The 23,061-nt window shown below is 37.3% G+C and overlaps 1 protein-coding gene across 2 annotated transcripts in view; it reads left to right on the forward strand.

Annotated features, from left to right (window-relative positions):
- The window catches only part of CSTPP1 (centriolar satellite-associated tubulin polyglutamylase complex regulator 1), a 199,975-nt gene that overhangs the window by 84,727 nt on the left and 92,187 nt on the right, over positions 1 to 23,061 (forward strand). The window contains exon 3 of one of the 2 annotated variants that reach the window (XM_026004059.2): positions 5,310 to 5,440. The exons of the other annotated variant lie outside the window; for it this stretch is intronic. Within the exon in view, the coding sequence (XP_025859844.1) occupies positions 5,310 to 5,440 (131 nt within the window). The remainder of the gene's footprint in view (positions 1 to 5,309; positions 5,441 to 23,061) is intronic. 2 annotated transcript variants of the gene reach the window in all.

The following is a 23,061-nucleotide window of genomic DNA, read 5'->3' on the forward strand; positions in this document are numbered from 1 at the left end:
CTGAATGGAGCCTGCTTCTCCCCATCCCCCTGCTCTGCCTCTCTCTCTCTATCTCTCATGAATAAAACAAAAACAAAAACTTTTAAGACTCATTAAATCCCTCTAAAAAGGAGGGGTTTTGCAGCAAACTGTAGACTCTCCAGACACTGACCCCTCAATGTATGACCACTTATAAAAGGCAGCCACTGCCAAAGGCTCTTCCTGATTCATCTCTGAACAGAACTGAGATCCTCCACTGCTTGAACAGAATAAGCAGAAAGTGCCTAGAGCTGATCTGGACCTGACTGAGGCCTTATTTCAACTGTGCACCCACAGACTGACTTTGCGTTTGGTTCGTTAACTTCCTACCCTCTGTGTTATCTTGTTTGTTGTGTGACTTAGGTCTTGTGTTTTGCTTTGTGTGCCATGTAAGAAGCCAAGTTAATCAGATGGTGAAATGTCATTGAGTTTGGAATCCTGAACCTGCTTTATAATTATGTTTACCTTGCTTTATGACTACATAAAGTTGACAGTGTGGAAAGACATAACTTGTGTGTGTACCTTCATAGTATGCTCATGACATACACAAACAGAAACAGTTTCATAAATACAGAGAACAGACTGATAGTTGCCAGAGAGGAGAGGGTGGAGGATGGGCAAAATAGGTGAAGGGGATTAAGAGGTACTATCTTGCAGTTATAAAATAAATGAGTTGCAGGGATGAAAAGTATAGTGTAGGGAATATAGTCAATAATACTGTAGTAACTTTCATGGTGGCAGATGGTGACTATACTTATTATGGTAAGCACTGTATTATATATAGAATTGTCAAAATCACTGTGCTATACATATGAAACTAATATAACATTGTATGTCAACCATACTTCAGTTAAAAAATGAAAAGTGTGTGGCTAAATATGCACATTGAATTTTTAAAAGAAATTCTAAGAAGTTATAGATTCTTTTGTAACTTCCAATCTAATAGAGGGGGGTGGAAATTATTTAAAAAAGAAAGAAAAGGGGATCACTGGGTGGCTCAGTGGTTTAGCGCCTGCCTTCAGCCCAGGGTGTGACCTGGAGTCCTGGATTGAGTCCTGCATCGGGTTCCCTGTATGGAGCCTGCTTCTCCCTCTGCCTGTGTCTCTGCCTCTCTCTCTCTCTCTGTCTCTCATGGATAAATAAATAAAATATTTTTTAAAAAAGAAAGAAAAAGGAGTACCTGGGTGGCTCAGTTGGTTTAGCATCCAACTCTTGATTTCAGCTCAGGTCGTGATCTCAGAGTCATGAGATCAAGCCCCACCTCAGGCTCCATTCTCTGTGGAATTGTTTAAGATTCTCTCTCTCCATTTCCCTCTGCCCTTGCCCCTTGCTCTCTCTCTCTCTCTCTCAAAATAAATAAAATCTTAAAAAAAAAGAAAAGAAAAGAGGGATAGGGGATCCCTGGGTGGCGCAGCAGTTTGGCTCCTGCCTTTGGCCCAGGGCGTGATCCTGGAGACCCGGGATCGAGTCCCACATCAGGCTCCCGGTGCATGGAGCCTGCTTTTCCCTCTGCCTGTGTCTCTGCCTCTCTCTCTCTCTCTCTCTCTCTCTGTATGACTATCAAAAATAAATAAATAAATAAATAAATAAATAAATAAATAAATAAATAAATAAAAGAAAAGAGGGATACCTGGGTGGCTCAGTGGTTGAGCGTCTCTTTGGCTCAGGGCATGATCTCAGGTCCAGGGATCAAGTCCTGCATTAGGCTCCCTTCATGGAGCCTGCTTCTCCCTCTGCCTATGTCTCTGCCTCTCTCTGTGTGTCTCTCACGAATAAATAAATAAAATCTTAGAAAAAAGAAAAGAAAAAAAAACTTTCCTTTTTTTTTTAAGATTTTATTTATTTATTCGTGAGAGACACACAGAGAGAGAGAGAGAAAGAGAGGCAGAGACACAGGCAGAGGGAGAAGCAGGCTCCATGCAGGGAGCCCAATGTGGGACTTGATCCTGGGTCTCCAGGATCACACCCCCGGCCGAAGGCAGTGCTAAACCGCTGAGCCACCTGGGCTGCCCCGAAAAAGACTTTCCTAATACAATAGAAAGCAGGAAAAGAAAAACAAGTCAAAGAAAAATAATCCACAGAAATGACATAAGAAGATGGCAAAAATTAAATATATATTTTTAAAACTCATACAGAGACTGTAAGATTGGGTAAAAAAAAAAAAGAAATCTAACTATATACTACTCACAAGAGAAATATCTAAACCAAAATGACCCAGGAGGATCGAAATTAAAAACATAGGAAAAGATATACCAGGCAAATACTAATCAAAGTTGGTATTGCCATATTACAATACTAATATCAGACCAAAGTCTTGGACTTCTAAAAAGTTTATAAAATGTTGACCTTCACTATTTCTAGTGTGGCTGACTACAAATATAAATCTGATACTTTCTACCTGGAATTACTTATCTATTCTTTCTAATGTTTCTAAATCAACTACCAAAGGGATTTATGGAGTAATATATACTACGTGTTAGTTGTTGTGATGGAGACCAAGATGAGTACAGCCTAATTACTTACTCCATAGAACTGATAGTTCTATAGAGGATAAAAGTCCAGTAACTTTTTTTTCAAAGGCAGCAGATTGTGATTACCTTTAGAGAGTTATACATGAGGCATGATGGGAATTGGGCATGAGTGTAGAATCAGGAAGAAACTTCATGCAAAATGTGGCATTTAAGATGGTCCTGAAAAACTGGATAGAATTTTAACAGATGGAGTAGGGAAAAGTTATTTCAGGTTGAGAAGTAGTAAGGCTTTGAGCAATATGTTGTATTTTCTGCTTTTTCATTACAGCCATCTTATCTAAAAGAATTTTCACTGATTATATTATCTGTAAACTCTTTAAGTGGTTATGATCTCCATACTGACCAGCTAAATTTTTTTGGAAGGGATTATTTTAAGGGAGTAGTGGAAATACAACTATAAATCTTTTTGTGTTCAATATTGTATATATTGTATGTCCTTGGCCAATCAGTTTGTTTTTTAACATTCTTATTTTATAACTTCTTATGTAAATTCTTATTTGTATAATGAGTCTCAACCAAATTCTTCAATGCATAAATTATTCCCTAGTTTTATTTTTTAAAAAAAGATTTATTTATTTATTTTTTCAGAGAGAGAGAGAGGCAGAGACACAGGCAGAGGGAGAAGCAGGCTCCATGCAGGGAGCCCGATGTGGGACTCAATCCCGGGTCTCCAGGATCACACCCCGGGCTGCAGGCAGTGCTAAACCGCTGCACCACCGGGGCTGCCCTATTCCCTAGTTTTAAAAAAGATGCATATGTGGGGATACTTGGGTGGTGCAGCGGTTTAGCACCTGCCTTTGGCCCAGGGCGGGATCCTGGAGACCCCGGGATTAAATCCCATGTCAGGCTCCCGGTGCATGGAGCCTGCTTCTCCCTCTGCCTATGTCTCTGCCTCTCTCTCTGTGTGTGTGACTATCATAAATAAATAAATAAATAATTTTTTAAAAGATGTGTATATATATTTTTTTAAGATTTATTTGTCTCTATTTAGAGAGAGAGAGCACGTTCGCGTGTGCGGGCAAGCAACGGGGTGGGGCAGAGGGAGAGGGAGGGAGAGAATTTCAAGTAGGCTCCCCACTGAGCATGGAGCCCAATGCTGGTTCAATCAAACAACTCTGAGATCATGACCCTAAGATCATGACCTGAGCTGAAACCACAAGTTGGGATGCTCAACCCACTGAGCTACCCAGGTGCCCCTAAAAAATATATTTTTAGAAACCTACACTAAGGATATAATTTTACTAGTATAGTTTCTCTACAGCCCAGACTATGACCTAGACACCAGCTTTTTTCCCATGGGGGTATGAAGCATACTTTGGGACTAATTCTTTCCTGGATAGTTTCATAAATTTAAGCTAGATTATTATCATTTTAGACTTCATTTGCTAGAAATGTGACCTACTCCATTTACCTGTAACAGCTCATTTGCTTTATTTTTCATTTTCCTTTGCTCAAGACAACAGCTTGGAAACTGCATGGCTAGGTTAACGCTTTCTTTGCTTTTTAAAAATTTCTCTTCCAACCTAATTCTTTACCAGATGTTTTCCTCATGCTTCCTCATAGTGTCTCAGAAGTAGATTTCTACACTAGTTTTCCATGGGGAGAAGAAGAGTATGTAATTTGCTTTTTCATACAGTGTTGTTAATATTAACAGGAAGAGGCTAACTTTATCTTAAGTGATAACATACTGTATGTTAAAGACAGGTTAGATACTTCCCTCAGAATTTGGTCAAGGAAAAGGAAAATGGAACAGATGACTCCTAAAATTTTTTCCTGTTCAGTTCAGAGATTCGACTTTTCCCTCACTTTAAAGGTCAGTAAGTGAAAAGTGGCATTTGGAATTTCCACTGTCTTCTCTATTGCTTTGCCATCTTCAGTTTAATGCCTGCTTCTCTACAAAGATTAACATATTTTCCACTCGTGATTTACTTGTTCAGGGAATTTAGGAGTTTTCTGGAACCTGAACTCTGCCTTTAGTTATGATGATTACTGGATAATTGCCTACTCTTTGGTGGAATTTCCATTTTTAGATTACGCCAGGCCCTACAGCCTTTATTTCTTTGGCAGAAGAACCCAAAGGCAATGGAGTATATTTTTTCCCATTCTCCAGCCCAGTTTGAACAATGACTCACTAGGGCCCTGGGACTTTGCTTCATACTCTCATTCAGGGGCTACTTTCTACCCTTGTTCTTCTTATTTGCCTTAATGTTCTATTTTAAACCTTTAATATCCTTTGGCACATGGATTTGCCTCTGAGGTTATTGTTAAAAAGGTATCCATCACCCCCAAACTGGAACAGACGATACAGTTATGTCCTCATGGGCCATGTTGTTCTTATGGCAGCTGATGTAGGTCAGAGAGAGTACAGAAATAATATCATTAAGGAAACATAATTCCAAATGTGGTAGGAGAAATGTTATCCAAAAAGATACAAGTGCCAATGTCATCCAGTTAAAAACTGAAAGATTTCCCTCTATTTGAGATGCTCCCTTGACTGATTAAAAGTCCCTCAGTGCGTATATGTGGGAGGTAAGAAACACTCAGAGGAATTGGACTCCTGGAGTTTTCAGAAGGATATGCTCATATGAAGGAATTTCTTCACTGAAAGACCTGGTCTATTCTATAGTTCAGAGTCCTGTTGGAGAAAAAAGATTTTCCTCCTTTTTGGCAAGGTTCTATGTGGTTTTTTATTTTTCATTCTGACTCTAGCCTTCCATAACTTATCATCTAATGATGATTTCTTGATTTTTCTCTTTGCAGTTTTAACAGTGTATGTCAGGGAACTCACATTCTCTTTCGGGAATTCAGCTTCATCCAAGCCACCCCTCACAATAGGGCATCATTCTTACGGGCCTTCTGGAGATGCTTCCGAACTGTGGGCAAAAATGGCGGTAAGTCTTCCCAAATTCTTTTCTGGCCTTCCTCTCTTCCTTCCAACCCTCTGTCTTTCTTTTGTTCCTATAAATCTTGTTGGAGTAAGTACTGTTTGAGGCTCTGTGAACACCTTACTTTTGGGGAGCTATCATCTTGTGTCACAGATACTGTCACCATTACTAGACCATCACATCACTAATGATGTCTGTTAGAAGCCAAGTGCAGTTCTGAGCACTTTATGTGTGGTAATTCATTTACTCTTCACAACAGTTCTCCATGGTAGGTACACTATAAGCCCCATCTTATAACTAATGAAACTATAGATCACAAGAGTTGAGTTATTGACAAGGTTATACAGCAAATGCTGGGGTGGGATTCATACACAGGCAGTCTGGCTCCAGAGCCTTTGCTCTTGGCAAATATTAAATTACCATGCAGCAAATTGAAGAAATGATGTGAATACAAAGAAGGAAACTCCTGAGGGAGTGTGGAGGTAGGATGGGGACACTAATGTTAGAGAAAGGGGAGCAAGTAGATTAGAGAAGGCTCTCCTGAGAACTGGTTGTTTGGTCTAATTTGGGAAGGAAGAGTAGGAGTTTTCTACATGGATAAAGGAAAGAAGGAGGTAGAGCATGTGCTGTGGTGTAGAAGCATAAAAAACTTGGAATATTTAAGACCATGAGAAAATTAGAATGACTAGAGTTTGTGAAGGAGGTTAGGGGTTAGGGTTTGTGAGATAAGCTTGTGAAGGAATAGGAGAGTCAGGTCCTGAAAAACCATTTTGCCATAAAAAAAGAAATTGGATTTTGTTCTATGGGTTAAAGGATTTTATTCTGAAGAATGGTGTGATGATATGAGTTCCAGTCATTTGAAAGACAGTAGAGAAATGGCTTTAGAGGGTGGGGCACCTGACTGGCTCAGTCAGTTAAGTGTCTGCCTTCAGCTCAGGTCATGATCCCAGGGTCCTGGGATCAAGCCCTGTGTTGGGCTACTTGCTCTGTGGGGATCCTGCTTCTTCATTTCCCTCTGCAGCTCCCCCTGTTTGTGCTCTCTCACTCTCTGTCAAATAAATAAACACAATCTCTAAAAGAAAAAAAAAAGAAAAAGAAATGACTTAGAGGGTGAGTCTGGAGGCAGGGAGCATAGTTAGAAGACTTGCAGGAGTGAGAGATAATAAGAGCCAGACGTAAGGCAGCATCCATGGAAGGGGCACTTTCAGAGATAGAATCTACAGGATTTGGTGATAGGGCTCGGTATGTAAGGTAAGCGAGAAGACTTGTGATAAATTTCCAGGTAAGTGTATGGTCCTGAAGCATTAGGTACACTCACAGTCTTCTTTTTTTTTTTTTTTTTAAGATTTTATTTATTTATTCATAGAGACACAGCTAGAGAGAGAGGCAGAGACACAGGCAGAGGGAGAAGCAGGCACCATGTAGGGAGCCTGATGTGGGACTGGATCCCGGGTCTCCAGGATCATGCCCTGGGCTGCAGGCCGCGCTAAACCGCTGGGCCACCAGGGCTGCCCCACTCACAGTCTTCTTAAGTCATTGCTACCATTTGTCTCCAGAACTTTTTCATCTTCTCAAACTGAAACTTTGTACCCATTAAACAGTAACTCTCCATTCCTCCTTTCCTCCAGCCCCTGGCAAGCACCATTCTATTTTCTGTCTCTATGAATTGGACTATTCTAGGTACCTCATATTAGTGGGATCATACAATATTTATCTTTTTTGTGAGTGATTTATTTCATTTAATGTAATGTCCTCCAAATTCATGCATGTTGTGACATGTGTCAGAATTTCTGCCCTTTTTAAGCCCGATTACTCCACTGTATGTATACATTTTGTTTCTCTGTTCATCTGCTGATGGACACTTGGGTTGCTTCTGCCTTTTGACTAATGTGAATTATTTCACATGTTAAGTTTTTGAAAAGTTGAAATTTCTTGGGTACACAATTAAAAAGCTTTATCAAGAAGCAGGCAATACAGGTTAGTACAGGTTAGTTCCTAGGAATACAGATTTGGGGAAGTAGAATAAAGTTTATTAAAGTAAGATTTTCATTTCACCTTAAAATCTTTGAGAGAAGAGCTATGTGCACTAGAGAATGCAAGTCATCTTTTATTTGCTCACAGTTGATTTGGCATCTTTGATTATATTCCAAGGAAAATACTTTTTAAAAACATTGATTGAAATAAGTATTTTTAAAGGCAGTTTCTGTAGTGATCATAACTTAAAGTAGAGGAAGACCTAGACTATTTCCTCATTCATGTAACAGGTATTTCTGGTAGACTTCTGTGTTCCTGGTGCTGAGGGTATAGTACATAAACAGGTACACTCCCTCTATATAAAGTAGCAGTAGCTGCCAAGACTTTTTTTTTCTAAAACTCCTTCTACTGTGTGTCTTATTAGATCATTTCCACTATCCTAAGAAATAAGTAAGGTATATCCATTTTATAAATAAATTGTGTAACTCATAGAAGGGTTGCAAGACTACATTAGAAAGAAAGTTGGAAATGGAACTCAGACTTGCTAATATGTTAATATGATATTTCAGTTATTTTTATTACTCCAATAATGGCTTCTGTGACACGTAACTCAAAAGATTTTCCATCTCAATTACACTACTGAACATAAATACTTAGTGTACTGAGAATAGCATCATCTTTTTAGACTGTATGCACCTAGTGGACTCAATTTTAAGTGAACTACCTCAGAGAAACTAACCCATCAGTCTCTACATAAACAAAACTGGGAGCTCTAAGTATACAGGTAAAGTTTGTAGTATTTCATCAGAACCTGTTTTTCCCAATCCTTTCCCAGGTCAGCAAATATTTATTGAATGCTCACTATATTGAATAATGGTGCTTACAGCTAGAGCTGTTTTTTTTGTGGAATAGGCACATGGAGATAGCTATAGACAGTCTTTAGATCTCTTTAATCCTTTTCCTGATTTGGAAGTAGGCCCTCTTCCAGAATTTATTTACTATCACAAGGGATCCATATAGCATTTGGACTCTGAGCAGATATAGGTTTCTTTACCTTTCTTATAGCAGCTGCCAGTGATTCATCCAGCTGCTAAGAGGAAGCAGCTCCAAGTTCTCCCTGTTTTTCCTGTGCCATAAACAAGATCTGGATTTTATCCTGGATATTTATTGTTATACTTCTTAATCAGACAGCCTCTGGTTTCTTAAAAGACAAAATGCAACATTTGCATCTAGATGATCCTAAAATCTTTAGTTAAATCATTTTAATATATTCTCAATTTCTTCTGGGAAAATTTAGAACATCTTTCAGTCCCGGAGCATGTCAGTCCCCAATTTTAATCTAGAATAAGCAAAAATACTCAGAGGCAGAGTTCCAAAAGAAAGTATTAAGCTCCATTTTTTCAATTAGAATGTCACGTACCTGACTCCTACTCAGTGGATCTGATTCTATATTGCTATTCTGCAGATGACTCCCTTAGAACATCTTGTACATATTTTAGCATTATCAAGAAGAAACTAGGTCTTCTGGGAAACAGCAAAAGAAGAGCAGAGTTCCAGCATAACATATCTAAAAATGAAGCCACCTGTAGATAACTAAGGACCTGATCCCTTCTGGCAAGGAATCATTTATCCCAGTTTTTAGCAAGTTTAGGGATGCAGTGTCATTTCTGCATGACTGAGTACTGAATGATGCTAATTTTCCTGTGTCTGAAATTCAAATAACCTCATGAAGATTGTAGTAAACCTCTTGCTCTCTAGGCAACTTTAGAATCTTGGAAGCAAAAAGATCTATCTATTCATATGTAACAAGCTTTAAAAATTCAACTTCTCACTTGGTATTTCTTTCAGTGTGCAAGTTTAATCTGAATTTTCCGAGTCTGGCAAAGATTAAAATTCCCTGAAGTAAATCTTTACTTCTGCTTAGGGATATTGGCTTAAAGAGCTATTGTCCACAGTTTATTTTTACGGTTTGTTGGAATTTAATTTTGAGCTTTGTGCTTTTACAAATTTTATATATATATACATAATATATACATATATATGTACAATATGTATATGTATAATGTGTATAATATATATGTATAATATGTATAATACATATATAATATACATATATATGTAATTTATATATATATGTAATTTTTCCCCATTTAATAAAAGAATGAGAGTTACTTCCTCTTCTGCCCATGAAGAAGTACTTACTAGGGAATTGTCCTCCTGCCATAAACAACTAAAAAATCAGACAACGTATCTAAAACAACTCTTCCAGACATTGAACAGTTAATCTGGAACTGTGGACTTTAAGAGGCAACTGCCAAGCAACAGTACGGGAGAGGAGATCCAAAGAGCCTAGCAGTCTTACCGAGTTGAGGAGGCAGAGATTGGGATTTGGAGGCCAAGGTGGCCAGAATTTGCAGGGCAGAGTACCAAAGAGGAAGGAGTTGCTTAGTAAGCTCCAGAGAGCATCAAGCGGGTATTTGAATCTCTGGCCACAAACTCTGCACATGTGTGGGTTGGAAAAAGAACCACCAGAAAACAGTAGGCCAAACAATTCCTGGACTATACACAGGGCTAGGAATAGTTCATACTGCTACCAGCCAAAGCGGAGAAACCTCAAAGTACAAAGGGCATTGACACTGGATAGAGCCCTTGGCAGCTTAGAAACAAAAGATTAAACTGGTCTATCTGCAACTAACTTAGCTGAATACCAGAACAAAATTCAGTATTCCTTAAAGGAACTCAATAAAATCTAACACTCAATAACATAAAATCCACAAGGTCTGACATCAGATTAAAAATTACCAGACATTAGAAGAAACAGGAATGTATGACCCATAACCAGGAGAAAAAAAATCAATCAGTAGAAACAGACCCAAAAGAGACAGAGATCATAGAAGTAGCTAACAAGGACCTCTAGTTATTTTAAATTGTATAAATAAAAATAAAATAAAATAAATAAATTGTATAAATATGCTCAAGTGTGTGAAGGAAAACATAACTATGATTAGGAGATAAATGGAAGATGTTAAAAAGATCCAAATGGGATTTCTAGACATAAAAAATACAATATCGAAAATGAAAATGATAGCAGTGAACATTTATGAAGTTGTCTCATATGTGGAATATCTAATTTTTCTCCACAACAATCCTGTGTGTTAGGTAGATACTTTTATTATCACTTCTGCACAGAATATGAAACTGAGATTCAGAAAGTTAAAGAAGATCTAGTAAGTGAAAACACCGTTGCTGAAGAAGCCAGAAAGCTGACAAGAGGAAGTATTATTTTTTTAATGTGTTCTCCATTAGACAATGTGTAATGTGCTTGAAATACAACTGAGTAAGTGACAATATGTGCCTTTAAGGAGCTCACATTCCAGTAAAGTAGTCTAGAAATAGTTTCCCCAGAGTGTAAGTGATCATTAAAGCCGTGTATAAGATTCAGTGATGGTACAAGGAAGGAAATAGTTCTGCAGGGTTGGGAAAGGCTATAAAATAGACAGTTGGGATAGATCTTGGAGTAGTAGAAAGCTGTTCAACAAATAAGGAGTACATTCTAACAAGAAAAAAAACAAGGTTTTTGAAAGTATGATGATATGAAACAACATGGTTTCTGTAGGACACCGTAAGAAGTTAATTGTGGCTGGTGCTTAGTACATAAAAAAAAAAAAAAAATCATCCCAGCCAGTCCGTAGAATCTTAGCAATTTGTATGGTATTTTTACATATGAGATTGGCAAAAGCATGGAAAAATCCAAGGGAAAGCAGGTGACAAGATCAGTTAGAAGCCAATACAATAGAACAGGAAGTGGCAGGGAGATAAAGAGCTATTTAAGATTGATTTGACTGGACTTGGGATTGATTGGGTGTAGGAGAGAAGAGTCAAGAATGAATGCCAGAATCTAAAATATTGCCAATTTCTTTCCTCTCTTTCTTTTTCCTTTCCCTTTTTTTCCCCCAATGCTTTCACTTTTTGTTTTATTCTGAGTTCACTGTGATTGTCTTCATAGTCTAGGTATATTCATTCATTCAACAAACATGTATGTATTAGTTGCTAGTGATAAAGCAGTAAGTGGAACTGAAATTCCTGCTTTCATGGAGTTTGTGGTCTGTAATCAGAGATTTGGGGGAAAAAAAATCCTTGCGTTTATGAAAGAAGATCACACTCTCGGAATCAGATATTTGCAGTCAGTCTCTATAATCATATGATAAAAATGATTGTTCCTAAAATAGCTAATGTTATAGTGGTTAAAGTGATCTCAAGGGAAAATGCAGACAATTAAGTTTGAAATAAACCTTCTGGTCTGACTTCTGTATATAACTGCCTCAAACTTCCACCTCATTTTCTGTTACTAATCCTCATCCTCACCACTAAAAACCATTCTGTGAGGATTATCAGTGTTTACTTCAAGAGTGAGTGACTGTCTTGTTTGAAATATTAAAGAACTTTTGTTACTTTTGTCATTTTTTAAACAAATAAACAAAAATCCTTCCATGTAATCTCTTCAATCCTGTGGTTTTTCCTGGCCTGTCCTCTGTACCTGCTCCCACCAGAGCTCCATGGCTCTGTATGTGTTCCAGAAACCTGCCATGGCCAATAAACAACTTCTTGAATCCTCAGTTCCTGATGCCTATCTCTCGTTTTACTTATATCTTCTCAATTCTAAGTTTCTTTTTCCATTTTTACTTCCTTCTTCAAAACCTTTTCTCCAGGGAGAACGTTGACCTGTGATGTCACCTCCAGTCATTCACCTCACTACCTCGAGTAACTTTAATCTTTCCCTCTTTTTAATGTTCCTTTATTTTTTTCTATTTCAGTTATTTGGGACTATCACACATGTCACACAAGGATTCCCGGAATGCTTTTGTCACCACCTTGTTTCCCACCCAACCCTCTTCACCCTCCATGCATAATACCCTTAGGTTGCTAACTTCTCTTTATCCTTGTACATCTCAGTTTAAAGGCCAGCTCCTTAAAGGATCTTTTTTGCCCCTCTCTTCCTTATCTGAATTAGATCCTTCATTATTCTTTTGAAAATCATCCCGTATTTTTTAGTCATACCGTTTGTTACAGTTTCTAAGTGTTTTTTGGATGACTCTTTACTTAATGTCCATCTCCCTTATTAAACTGTAAGCTTGATGAGGACAAGAACCTTGTTTGTTTTGCCAATAACTATATTCTTAGCACCTAACATATGTAAACAGTTTCTTTTTTTGTTATTTAATATGAAGGCTCACCACTTCCCAGTCACTATTCAATAATCTGTGAATAATAAATAAATTATATTATCTTCTCTTATATTAGAGGGTAAGGTTGGTTTTGAAAGAGCTTTATACTCTTTTCAGTTTTGTGTAGGAGGCTTGATTTAAAATAGTAACAGTTACTCCTTATTTTTTTTTTAAGATTTAATTTATTTATTCATGAGAAACACACAGAGAGAGGCAGAGACATAGGCAGAGGGAGAAGCAGGCTCCCTGTATGGAGCCTGATATGGAACTTGATCCCAGGACCCCGGGATTGTGCCCTGAGCCAAAGGCAGATGCTCAACCACTGAGCCACTCAGGCATCCCAATAGCTAGCTACTCCTTATTGATCACCTACTATAGGCAAGGCACTAAACTTCACATTCAAAGTGCCCCACTAAAAACTGACCCCTTCAAACTATACAATAACAGTTGACACCTGATTAAGATAATATTTAGTACCCTCTGGTGCTTCCAAATAAAGATGAAAAGATTTAGATCTTGATTTGTATGCAAACTTATTTTTATTTTCATTTTTGAGAGAGAGAGAGAATGTGATCCAGTACTGAGCCAAAGTCAAGAGTTAGATGCTTAACCAACTGAACCACCCATGCATCCCAGGGTCTGCATGCAAACTTTAAACATTGGTGAGGATCTGGGGATCCCTGGGTGGCTCAGCAGTTTGGCACCTGTCTTCGGCCCAGGTCGTGATCCTGTGGTCCCAGGATCGAGCCCCACATCAGGCTCCCTGCATGGATCCTGCTTCTCCCTCTGCCTGTCTCTCTCTCTCTCTTTTTCTCTCTCTCTCTCTCTCTCTGTGTGTGTGTGTGTGTGTGTGTGTCTCATGAATAAATAAATAAAATCTTTAAAAAAATAAAATAAAAAACATTGGTGAGGATCTAACTAGTACTACCTCCTTTTCTTTTGTATTCCAAATTGTGCCTTTATGCTCTGAAGAAATCACAAACTAGCAGTCAGCTGACTACACGTGCCTTGGCCTGCAGCTATGTTTTCTTTGGCTAGCAATGTTAAAAATAATTTTGGGGGGCTCCTGGGTGGCTCCGTTGGTTAACTGTACAACTCTTGATCTCAGCTCACATCTTCATTTCAGGATAGTGAGTTCAAGCTCTGCATTGGGTTCTGCACTGGGTGTGGAGCCTACTTAGAAATAATTAGATGCCAACATTTAACATAAAAATCTCAATTCAGGGCAACCCGGGTGCTTCAGTGGTTTAGTGCTGACTTTGGCCCAGGGCGTGATCCTGGAGACCCAGGATCAAGTCTCGCATCGGGCTCCCTGCATGGAGCCTGCTTCTCCCTCTGCCTGTGTCTCTGCCTCTCTCTCTCTCTCTCTCTCTGTCTCTCATGAATGAATAAATAAATAAAATCTTTATTAAAAAATCTCAATTCAATTTCACTTAAAGAATGGAAAATTATCTCAATACCATGTCCACATTCCAATAGAAAGGCAGTTTGCCAGGGTGAAGGTACAGCTGCTCCCTTTAGACAGGGCATGTGGTGGCCTCAGATTTACCACCATCCCCAGCTGCCTTGCTTCATCTGCTTACGTTTCCTGCCTGGCCTCTGTAGGCATTTGAGTTTGCTACTATTGCTAGAACTTCTTGGTTCATTTATAATCATTTGAAAGGTAGAGTTACACTATTAATTCAGAATGAGGAGTCAGGAACTTATTCCTCTACTAGATTCTCTTTCTCTTTTCTCTTTGTTATCTTGATGTCTCAAAAATTTTAGAATTGAAAGGGACTTTAGAAGCCATCTTGTCTTGAAACTCTAAGGGTTTTAAAATATACTTATCCCTTGATTGTGGTAAAATATACATAACATAAAATTTACCATTATAACCACTTTCTAAATGCAGAAATCTTTTTTTTTTGGTGTTAAAATGCAAATAACATAAAATTTAACATTTTTGCCTATTTTTAAAGATTTTATTTATTTGAGAGAGAGAGCATGACCAGAGGATTGGGAGAGACAGAGGGAGAACCCAACACATGCTCCATACCAGGAACCTGAGATCATGACCTGGGCTGAAGGCAGACACTTAACTGACTGAATGAACCATCTAGGCAACGCCATTTTAATCATGTTTAAATGCACAGTTCAGTGGCATTAACTACTTTCACACTGTTGTGCAACTATCGCAGCCAACTTTTTTTTTCTTTTTTCATCTTCCCAAACTGAAACATTTTTACCCATTAAAAAATTACTCTCCATTTCTCCTTCCTCTAGCCCCAAATAATCAGTATTTTATTTTCTGTCTCAATGTCTTTGACTATTCTAGGTATCCCATATAGGTGGAGTTATACAATATTTGTCCCTTTGTATCTGGCTTATTTCACTAAGCGTGATGTTTTCATGGTTCATCCATGTAGCATGTGTCAGAATTTTTCTTTTCTATCCATTGTATGTATAGATCATATTTTGTTTATCCATTCATCTGTCAACAGACACTTGGGTTGCTTCTACCTTTTGGTTATTGTGAATAACACTGCTATGAACATAGGTGTATGAGTATCTGTATAAGTCCCTGTCTTTGATTCTTGGCCATATACTTAGGAGTAGAATTGCTAAATCATATGATCATAATTCTATGTTCTAACTTTTTTAGGGAATTGCCATACTGTTTTTCACAGTGGCTTCACCATTTTACATTTTTACAAGAAATTGACAAGGGTTCCAATTTCTCCAGATCCTCAACAACACTTGCTATCACTTGCTATTTCCTGTTATTTTGATAAAAGGCATCCAAATGGGTATAAAGTAGTATCTCATTGTTTTGTTTTGCATGTCCCCAATGAGTAATGAGGTTGAACATCTTTTCATATTGGCTATTGGGTTTTTTTGGTGCTTTTTTTTTTCTTACAAGTTATGTTTTAAAAATTTTCTGTTTTTTTGTTTTTTTTTTAATAAAATAATTTTTTATTGGTGTTCAATTTACCAACATACAGAATAACACGCAGTGCTCATCCCGTCAAGTGTCCCCCTCAGTGCCCGTCACCCACTCACCCCCACCCCCCAAAAAATTTCTTTTAACTCCAGTGTAGTTAACATAGAGTGTAATTTTAGTTTTAGGTATACAATATAGTGATTCATGGGACGCCTGGGTGGCTCAGTCAGGCATCTGCCTTTAGCTCAGGTCATGATCCCGGGGTCGTGGGATCGAGTCCCCACATCAGGCTCTCTGCTCAGCAGAGTCTGCTGCTCTCTCTCTGCCTGCTGCTCCCCTTGCTTGTGCTCGCTCTCTCTCTCTCTAATAAGTAAATAAAATCTTAAAAAAATATATATGATTCAGCAGTTCCATATATTACTCAGCTCTCCTCAAGATAAGTATACTCTTAACCTGGTTCACTTATTTCCTCCAGTTAAGAGTCTGTGTCCTGATTTGTCTCTCTTTTTTCCTCCTTTGCTCCTTTGTTTTGTTTCTTAAATTATACATGTAAGTGAAATTATATAGTATTTGTCTTTAACTTATTTCCTTTATCATAATTCTTTCTAGTTTGAAAATGGCAAGATTTCATTATTTTTTATGGCTGAATAATATTCTATTTTGTATGTGTGTATGTGTGTGTACATATATATAGGTATGTACATCATTTTTGTTCACTCATCTTTGGATGGACATTTAGGTTGCTTCCATAATTTGGCTATTGTAAATAATTCTGCAATAAACATAGGAATAGATAGATAGATAGATAGATAGATATAGATATAGATATATATCCCTTTGAATTAGTGTTTTTGTGTTGTTGGGGTAAATGCCCAGTAGTGTGATTACTGGATTGTAGGGCAGTTTTATTTTTAATTTTTTGAGGATCATCCATATTGTCTTCCACAGTGGATACAACAATTTGCATTCCCAACAACAGTGTGCAAGGGTTCCTTTTAATCCATATCCTCATCAACTTGTTTCTTGAGTTTTTGATTTTAGCCATTCTGACAGGTGTGAGTTGTAAGGTGATACCTCATAGTGGTTTTTATTTGCATTTCCCTGGTGATGAATGATGTTAAACATCTTTTCACATATCTGTTGGCTATCTCTATGTCTTCTTTGGACAAATGTGTAAGTCTTTGCCATTGAATATCATTGTTTTTTTGTTGTTGAGCTGTGGGAGTTCTTTATATATTCTGGATATGAATCTCTTATCAGATAAATGATTTGAAAATATTTTCTCATTCTGCAAATTGTCTTCTTGCCCTCTTAATGGCATCCTTTGATGCACAAGGTCTTAATTTTGATGAAGCCCAATTTATCTACTTTTTCTTTTGTTCTCAACACTTTTGGTGTTATATCTATGAAATCATTGTCAAATCCAGTGTCATGAAGATGTTGGGTTGTTTCCTTCTAAGAGTTTTATAGTTTTAGCTCTTAAGGTCTTTGATGAATTTTGAATTAATTTTTATATAAAGACAAATTATAGGTCAACTTCTAGTTTCCCCAGCACCACTTGCTGGAAAGACTTGTTGAGTAGTCCTTTCCCCAGTGAATGATACCTTTGTGGAGAGTCAATTGACCATACATGTGAAGGCTTTTTTAGGGCTCTCTATTCTATTCCAATGGTTTATATGTCTATCTTTATGCCATACCATACTGTTTTAAGTACTGTAGCTTTATACTAAGTTTCAAAGGTAGGAAGTTTGAGTTTTTGACTTAATTCTTTTTCAAGAGTGTTCTGACTACTCAGGGCCCCTTGGAACTCCATATAAATTCAAGGATCACCTATTCCATTTCTGGTAAAAAGTCTGTTGGGATTTTGTTAGGGATTGTGTTGAATTTGTAGATTTCTTTGGATACTATTCACATCTTTTTTTTTTTTTTTTAGTTTTTTAAGATTTTATTTATTTATTCATGATAGACAGAGAGAGAGAGAGAGAGGCAGAGACACAGGCAGAGGGAGAAGTAGGCTCCATGCAGGAACCTGATGTGGGACTGGATCCCGGGTCTCCAGGATCGCGCCCTGGGCCAAAGGCCAGCACCAAACCGCTGAACCACCCAGGGATCCCTACTATTGACATCTTAACAATGTTAATTTTTCTTTTTTTTTTTTTTCATGTTAATTTTTCTATTAAATAACAAAAACTCAACCAAGTGAATTTTATTTTTTATTATTTATTTATTTTAACCAAGTGAATTTGAAAGATCTAATTGGCTCTATTAATAGATTCATAGAAGTGCTGGGTGGCTCAGTTGGTTGAGCATCCATCTCTTGATTTTGGTTCAGTTCTTGATCTTAGGGTCATGGGATTGAGCCCTGAGTCAGGCTCCATGCTCAGTGTAGGGTCTGCTTTTCCCTCTCCCTCCCCCTTTACCCTGCCTCCCTCATTTGCATGTACTTTCTCGAAAATAAATAAATAAAATTTAAAAATAGATTCATGAATGAGGCAGCATCCCATCTAGAAGTAGAGGAGAGTTTCATCAAACGACTGAAAAAGAAAAGTTTTTAAAGCTAAAGAGGGAGCAGGAAAAAAAGAAATTATAAGTGAAGATTCCACTGTTTAGGCAAGGGTCACCCTCCTAAGGGGAATAGAAGACGCCTATCAGTAAATTTTCTCATACTGACCAGATAATTTTCATATTGACTGGTTATAAGTTACATTCTTGGGTGGGGGGGTTGAAACTGCAATTAGGTTAGGTATTCCAGTTTTGGTTTACTGACGTAGGACCTTAACCTAAGTGACACCATTTTATTTTAAGGCTTCTTTAATTTCATTCAGCAGTGTTTTATAGTTTTCAATATGCAAGTCTTTCATCTTCCTGGTTAGATTTATTCCTAAGTATTTTAGTCTTTTCACACGGTTGTAAGTGGAACTGTTATTCCTGGTTTCCTTCTCACACTTTTCATTGCTACTTTATGGAAATGTAGTTGGTTTTTGTATGTTGATGTTTTATCCTCTATCTTTGCAAAATTCATTTATTAGTTGTAATAATGTGTATGTTTTTGGGTGACAGAGATTTTTAAGGTTTGCTACACAGAAAATGATGTCATCTTCAAATAGAGACAGTTTTACCATTTCCTTTCCAGTTTGGATGTCTTTTTTTTTTAATATTTTTTTTAAAATTTTTTTATTTATTTATGATAGAGAGAGAGAGAGAGAGAGAGAGAGGCAGAGACACAGGCAGAGGGAGAAGTAGGCTCCATGCACCGGGAGCCCGATGTGGGATTCGATCCCGGGGCTCCAGGATCGCGCGCTGGGCCAAAGGCAGGCGCCAAACCGCTGCGCCACCCAGGGATCCCCCAGTTTGGATGTCTTTTATTTCTTTTTCTTACCTTATTGCTCTGGTTAGAACTTTCTGTTCTGTGTTGAGTGGAAGTGGCAAAAGCAGGCATCCTTGTCTTGTTCCTGATGTTGGGGGAAAGCTTTCCAGTATTTAGTTTTGATATAAAAGCTTGTCAAGAAAATTGTGATTCACACAGATAATTAGCTGCAGATACTTAGAGCTTTGTTTTTTAGCATCTTGACATCTAGTCAGGTTTTGGTTTTTTTGTTTGTATTTTGGTTAAACTGAATTAGTTTAGTTATATGTCTAAATATTCAAAAAAGGAGTGATAGTAAATTATTTTTGTTAAAGCTGAGCAACTAATGTGTCTGACAATTGCTCACATTCCTAATTGATGAATAATCACTTTGGAGAAATCAATTAACAATTGTCAAAAATAAAAAAAAATAAAAATAAAAATAAAAATAAAAAAACAATTGTCCCAGCGAGGGACACCTGTGTGGCTCAGTGGTTGAGCATCTGCCTTTGGCTCAGGTCGTGATTCTGGGGTCCTGGGATCAAGTCCCACATTGGGCTCCCTGCAGGGAGACTGCTTCTTCCTCTGCCTGTGTCTCTGCTTCTCTCTGTGTGTCTCCATGAATAAATAAATAAAATATTTTTTACAAATTGTCCCAGCTAGTTTAAAACTTTTTTATGTGGGGAAAAATAAATATGTCTTAAAACATTATATATGAGTTGATTAGTGATGTTATTTCTTAAAATGAGATATCTCAGAAGCTTCTATGGATTGAATTGTATGCCCCAAAATTCGTATGTTGAAGCCCTAACCCAGCCCTAACCCAAATGACTACATTTGGATGCAGGGCCTATAAGGATATAACTTAGGTTATATGAAGTCATTAAGGTAGGGCCCTGATCTGAAAGGATTAGTGTCCTTATAAGAAGAGACATCAGAGAGCCTGTGTCCTCTCTTTGCCATGTAGGGACACTGCCCCTGCTAGCTCCTTGATCTTGGACTTCTAGTCTTCAGAACTGGGAGAAAATACCTTTCTGTTGTTTAAACAATCCAGTCTGCAGTATTGTTATGGCAGCTCAAGCAGATTAATATCAAGGACATCTTTTTACTCACAGTTTCAGCACAGAGAAATTTTTCTTTTTTTTTTAAATAAATTAATTTTTTATTGGTGTTCAATTTACCAACATACAGAATAACACGCAGTGCTCATCCTCAAGTGTCCCCCTCAGTGCCCATCACCCATTCACCTCCACCCCCCGCCCTCCTCCACCCCTAGTTCATTTCCCAGAGTTAGGAGTCTTTATGTTCTGTCTCCCTTTCTGATATTTCCCACACATTTCCTCTCCCTTCCCTTACATTCCTTTTCACTATTATTTATATTCCCCAAATGAATGAGAACATACACTGTTTGTCCTTCTCCGATTGACTTACTGCACTCAGCATAATACCCTCCAGTTCCATCCACGTCGAAGCAAATGGTGGGTATTTGTCGTTTCTAATGGCTGAGTAATATTCCATTGTATACATAAACCACATCTTCTTTATCCATTCATCTTTCGATGGACACCGAGGCTCCTTCCACAGTTTGGCTATTGTGGACATTGCTGCTAGAAACATCGGGGTGCAGGTGTCCCGGCGTTTCATTGCATCTGAATCTTTGGGGTAAATCCCCAACAGTGCAATTGCTGGGTCGTAGGGCAGGTCTATTTTTAACTCTTTGAGGAACCTCCACACAGTTTTCCAGAGTGGCTGCACCAGTTCACATTCCCACCAACAGTGTAAGAGGGTTCCCTTTTCCCCGCATCCTCTCCAACATTTGTTGTTTCCTGCCTGGTTAATTTTCCCCATTCTCACTGGTGTGAGGTGGTATCTCATTGTGGTTTTGTTTTATATTTCCCTGATGGCAAGTGATGCAGAGCATTTTCTCATGCAGCACAGAGAAATTAATTTTGTTTTGCATGCTGAGTCCAAATTCTGTTTTGATTTATCACTAACATTTTATTTGAGGCCATGAGTATGGCAATGTTGTAAGTCATTGAACTATTTGATTTATCTAACATATTGGCAAGATTTCCAAGTTCATAAACCTATATTTAATGAACTTATTTAAGGTAGAAGTAATAGCAATTGATTTTATTTGACTATTGTTCTGACAGTTCCCTTATGTCGGTTAGAAAACTTTAGTATAAAAGAATAAATTCTGGTATCACTACTGACATCTCTGCAAATAACTCTGAAAGTTCCACAATCTAAGTCTTATCCTAATAAAATTGAAAGTCCATGTTAATTTGTATAATATTTATCCTATAGTGTTTTGAAAAAATGCTTGCCTGATTTTAACTGCTAGTGCTTATCTAACACAACATCTGAGGACATTTTAGTGCCTTGCCTTTGTATGATCCACTACTCCATGAATTTTTTCTACCATTACTTTTCTAGTCCCAGTTCAAACACGACTACATTTTTACCATTTTAGTATCTTAACACTTGAAGACTTTTATTTTGTAATTATCAAACATTTTATAAAGTAATCTACTTTGTTTGGTTCCATAACCACATCATATAGAAGCAAGTAAGAGGAGGACTTGTTAACATCTGTACTCTCACCCAGAAGAATTTAAAGATTTTATGTAACCTCAGCCTTTATGTCAATATAGTCTTGAATTAAAAAGAAATGAAAACAAGCAGGGCAGATAAAAAGGTTTCTAATCAGTGGCATATTTACAGGTTCAAATATATATATATTGTGGAGCAGGAGAAGCTCCACAGTGAGTTAACCTGAAAGCATAGGTTGGTTGTGTCTATATAATAAAATTTACTATGTGAAAGATTTAGTGTGCATATATTTTGTTTTTTTCGTAGGTTTTAAATAAAGATATAGTTTTAGTAATAAAAATATTAAAATTGAACATTTGTAGAACCTTATAAATGCCTCTGAAGAATTCTAGTCTTCTGGTTTGAAAACTATTGAAGTACTTCCAACACTTCCCCCATCGTATTGATAAAAAATAAGCCCCCTAAATTGGGGTCAACTGTCTCCAACCCAACTGATAAGTTCAGGCATTCTCTCAGTCACATACTCTGCCATTAGCATCAAGTGCTCTTGCTCTGATGCTAAATGAATAAATATGACATTTCAGTTTCTGAGATCAATGAGTGATTTCCTGAAAGCCTAAAATATGATCAGAAGAGTTAAGGCATAAGAATGTATTACATTTGTCTGTGATCTTTCATTGCTTTACAGATGGAAGAAAGGCAACTACAAATTTAAATTCCATTTTACCTGTCTTCAAGAGAAAAAAATATAGTTATTGCATCTTTATTTAAAATTTAAAAATCATGATTCTTATTGCTGGGGAAGTATAGTACTTGCTTTACTATGTATTTCATGCTTTGAAGGACATAATAACTGGAATTTGGAAGTTCTTTGAAAATATAGCCAAGGATTTTTTTTAAAAGTTAAGCTGAAGTGAGACTATACTATGAGATGTTATTAAACCCATTCGCTAAACTAGATGTACCAGAAAACAGAATGGTGTGCCTTAGGTTTCTAAAATCTCTTGATTTCATGGTTCTGTTAGAAACAAAAGTAAATGACTAATTTAAACTTACACACTATGAATCAAAATAAAACTACCTTAGGTTAAAGATGTCAATTTAATAAACCGTACTCAAATTTGGTTGTTTTGGAGGATTTTAAGCTGGCAGTATATAAAAGCAAGTATAAGTAGTGTTGAAAATTTAATCTTTTCCAGTTTTATGTTGCTTGGCATGACCTGCTCGTCATTCACACTGCTGCCACCTGACCCTAATTTAGAACCCTAATTAATTGGAGAGGTTGTCCTAATTATCCCAACACTGGAGAGGTTGTCAAAAAGACAGATTCCTTGATCCCATCTCCAGCCTGCTAAATCAGTCAGCAAGGGAGGGATCTGGGACTTACTTTCTTTTCTTTTCTTTTCTTTTCTTTTCTTTTCTTTTCTTTTCTTTTCTTTTCTTTTCTTTTCTTTTCTTTTCTTTTCTTTTCTTTTCTTTTTCTTTTCTTTTCTTTCTTTTCTTTCTTTCTCTTTTTTTCTTTCTTTTCTTTTTTGCAAACTTTTCAGGTGATTCTTATTATCTCTTAAGTGTGGGAAACACTGACTAACTTTTGAAGTTTTTT

The sequence above is a fragment of the Vulpes vulpes genome, chromosome 5 (assembly GCF_048418805.1).
Source record: "Vulpes vulpes isolate BD-2025 chromosome 5, VulVul3, whole genome shotgun sequence".
NCBI classification, from domain to species: domain Eukaryota; kingdom Metazoa; phylum Chordata; class Mammalia; order Carnivora; family Canidae; genus Vulpes; species Vulpes vulpes.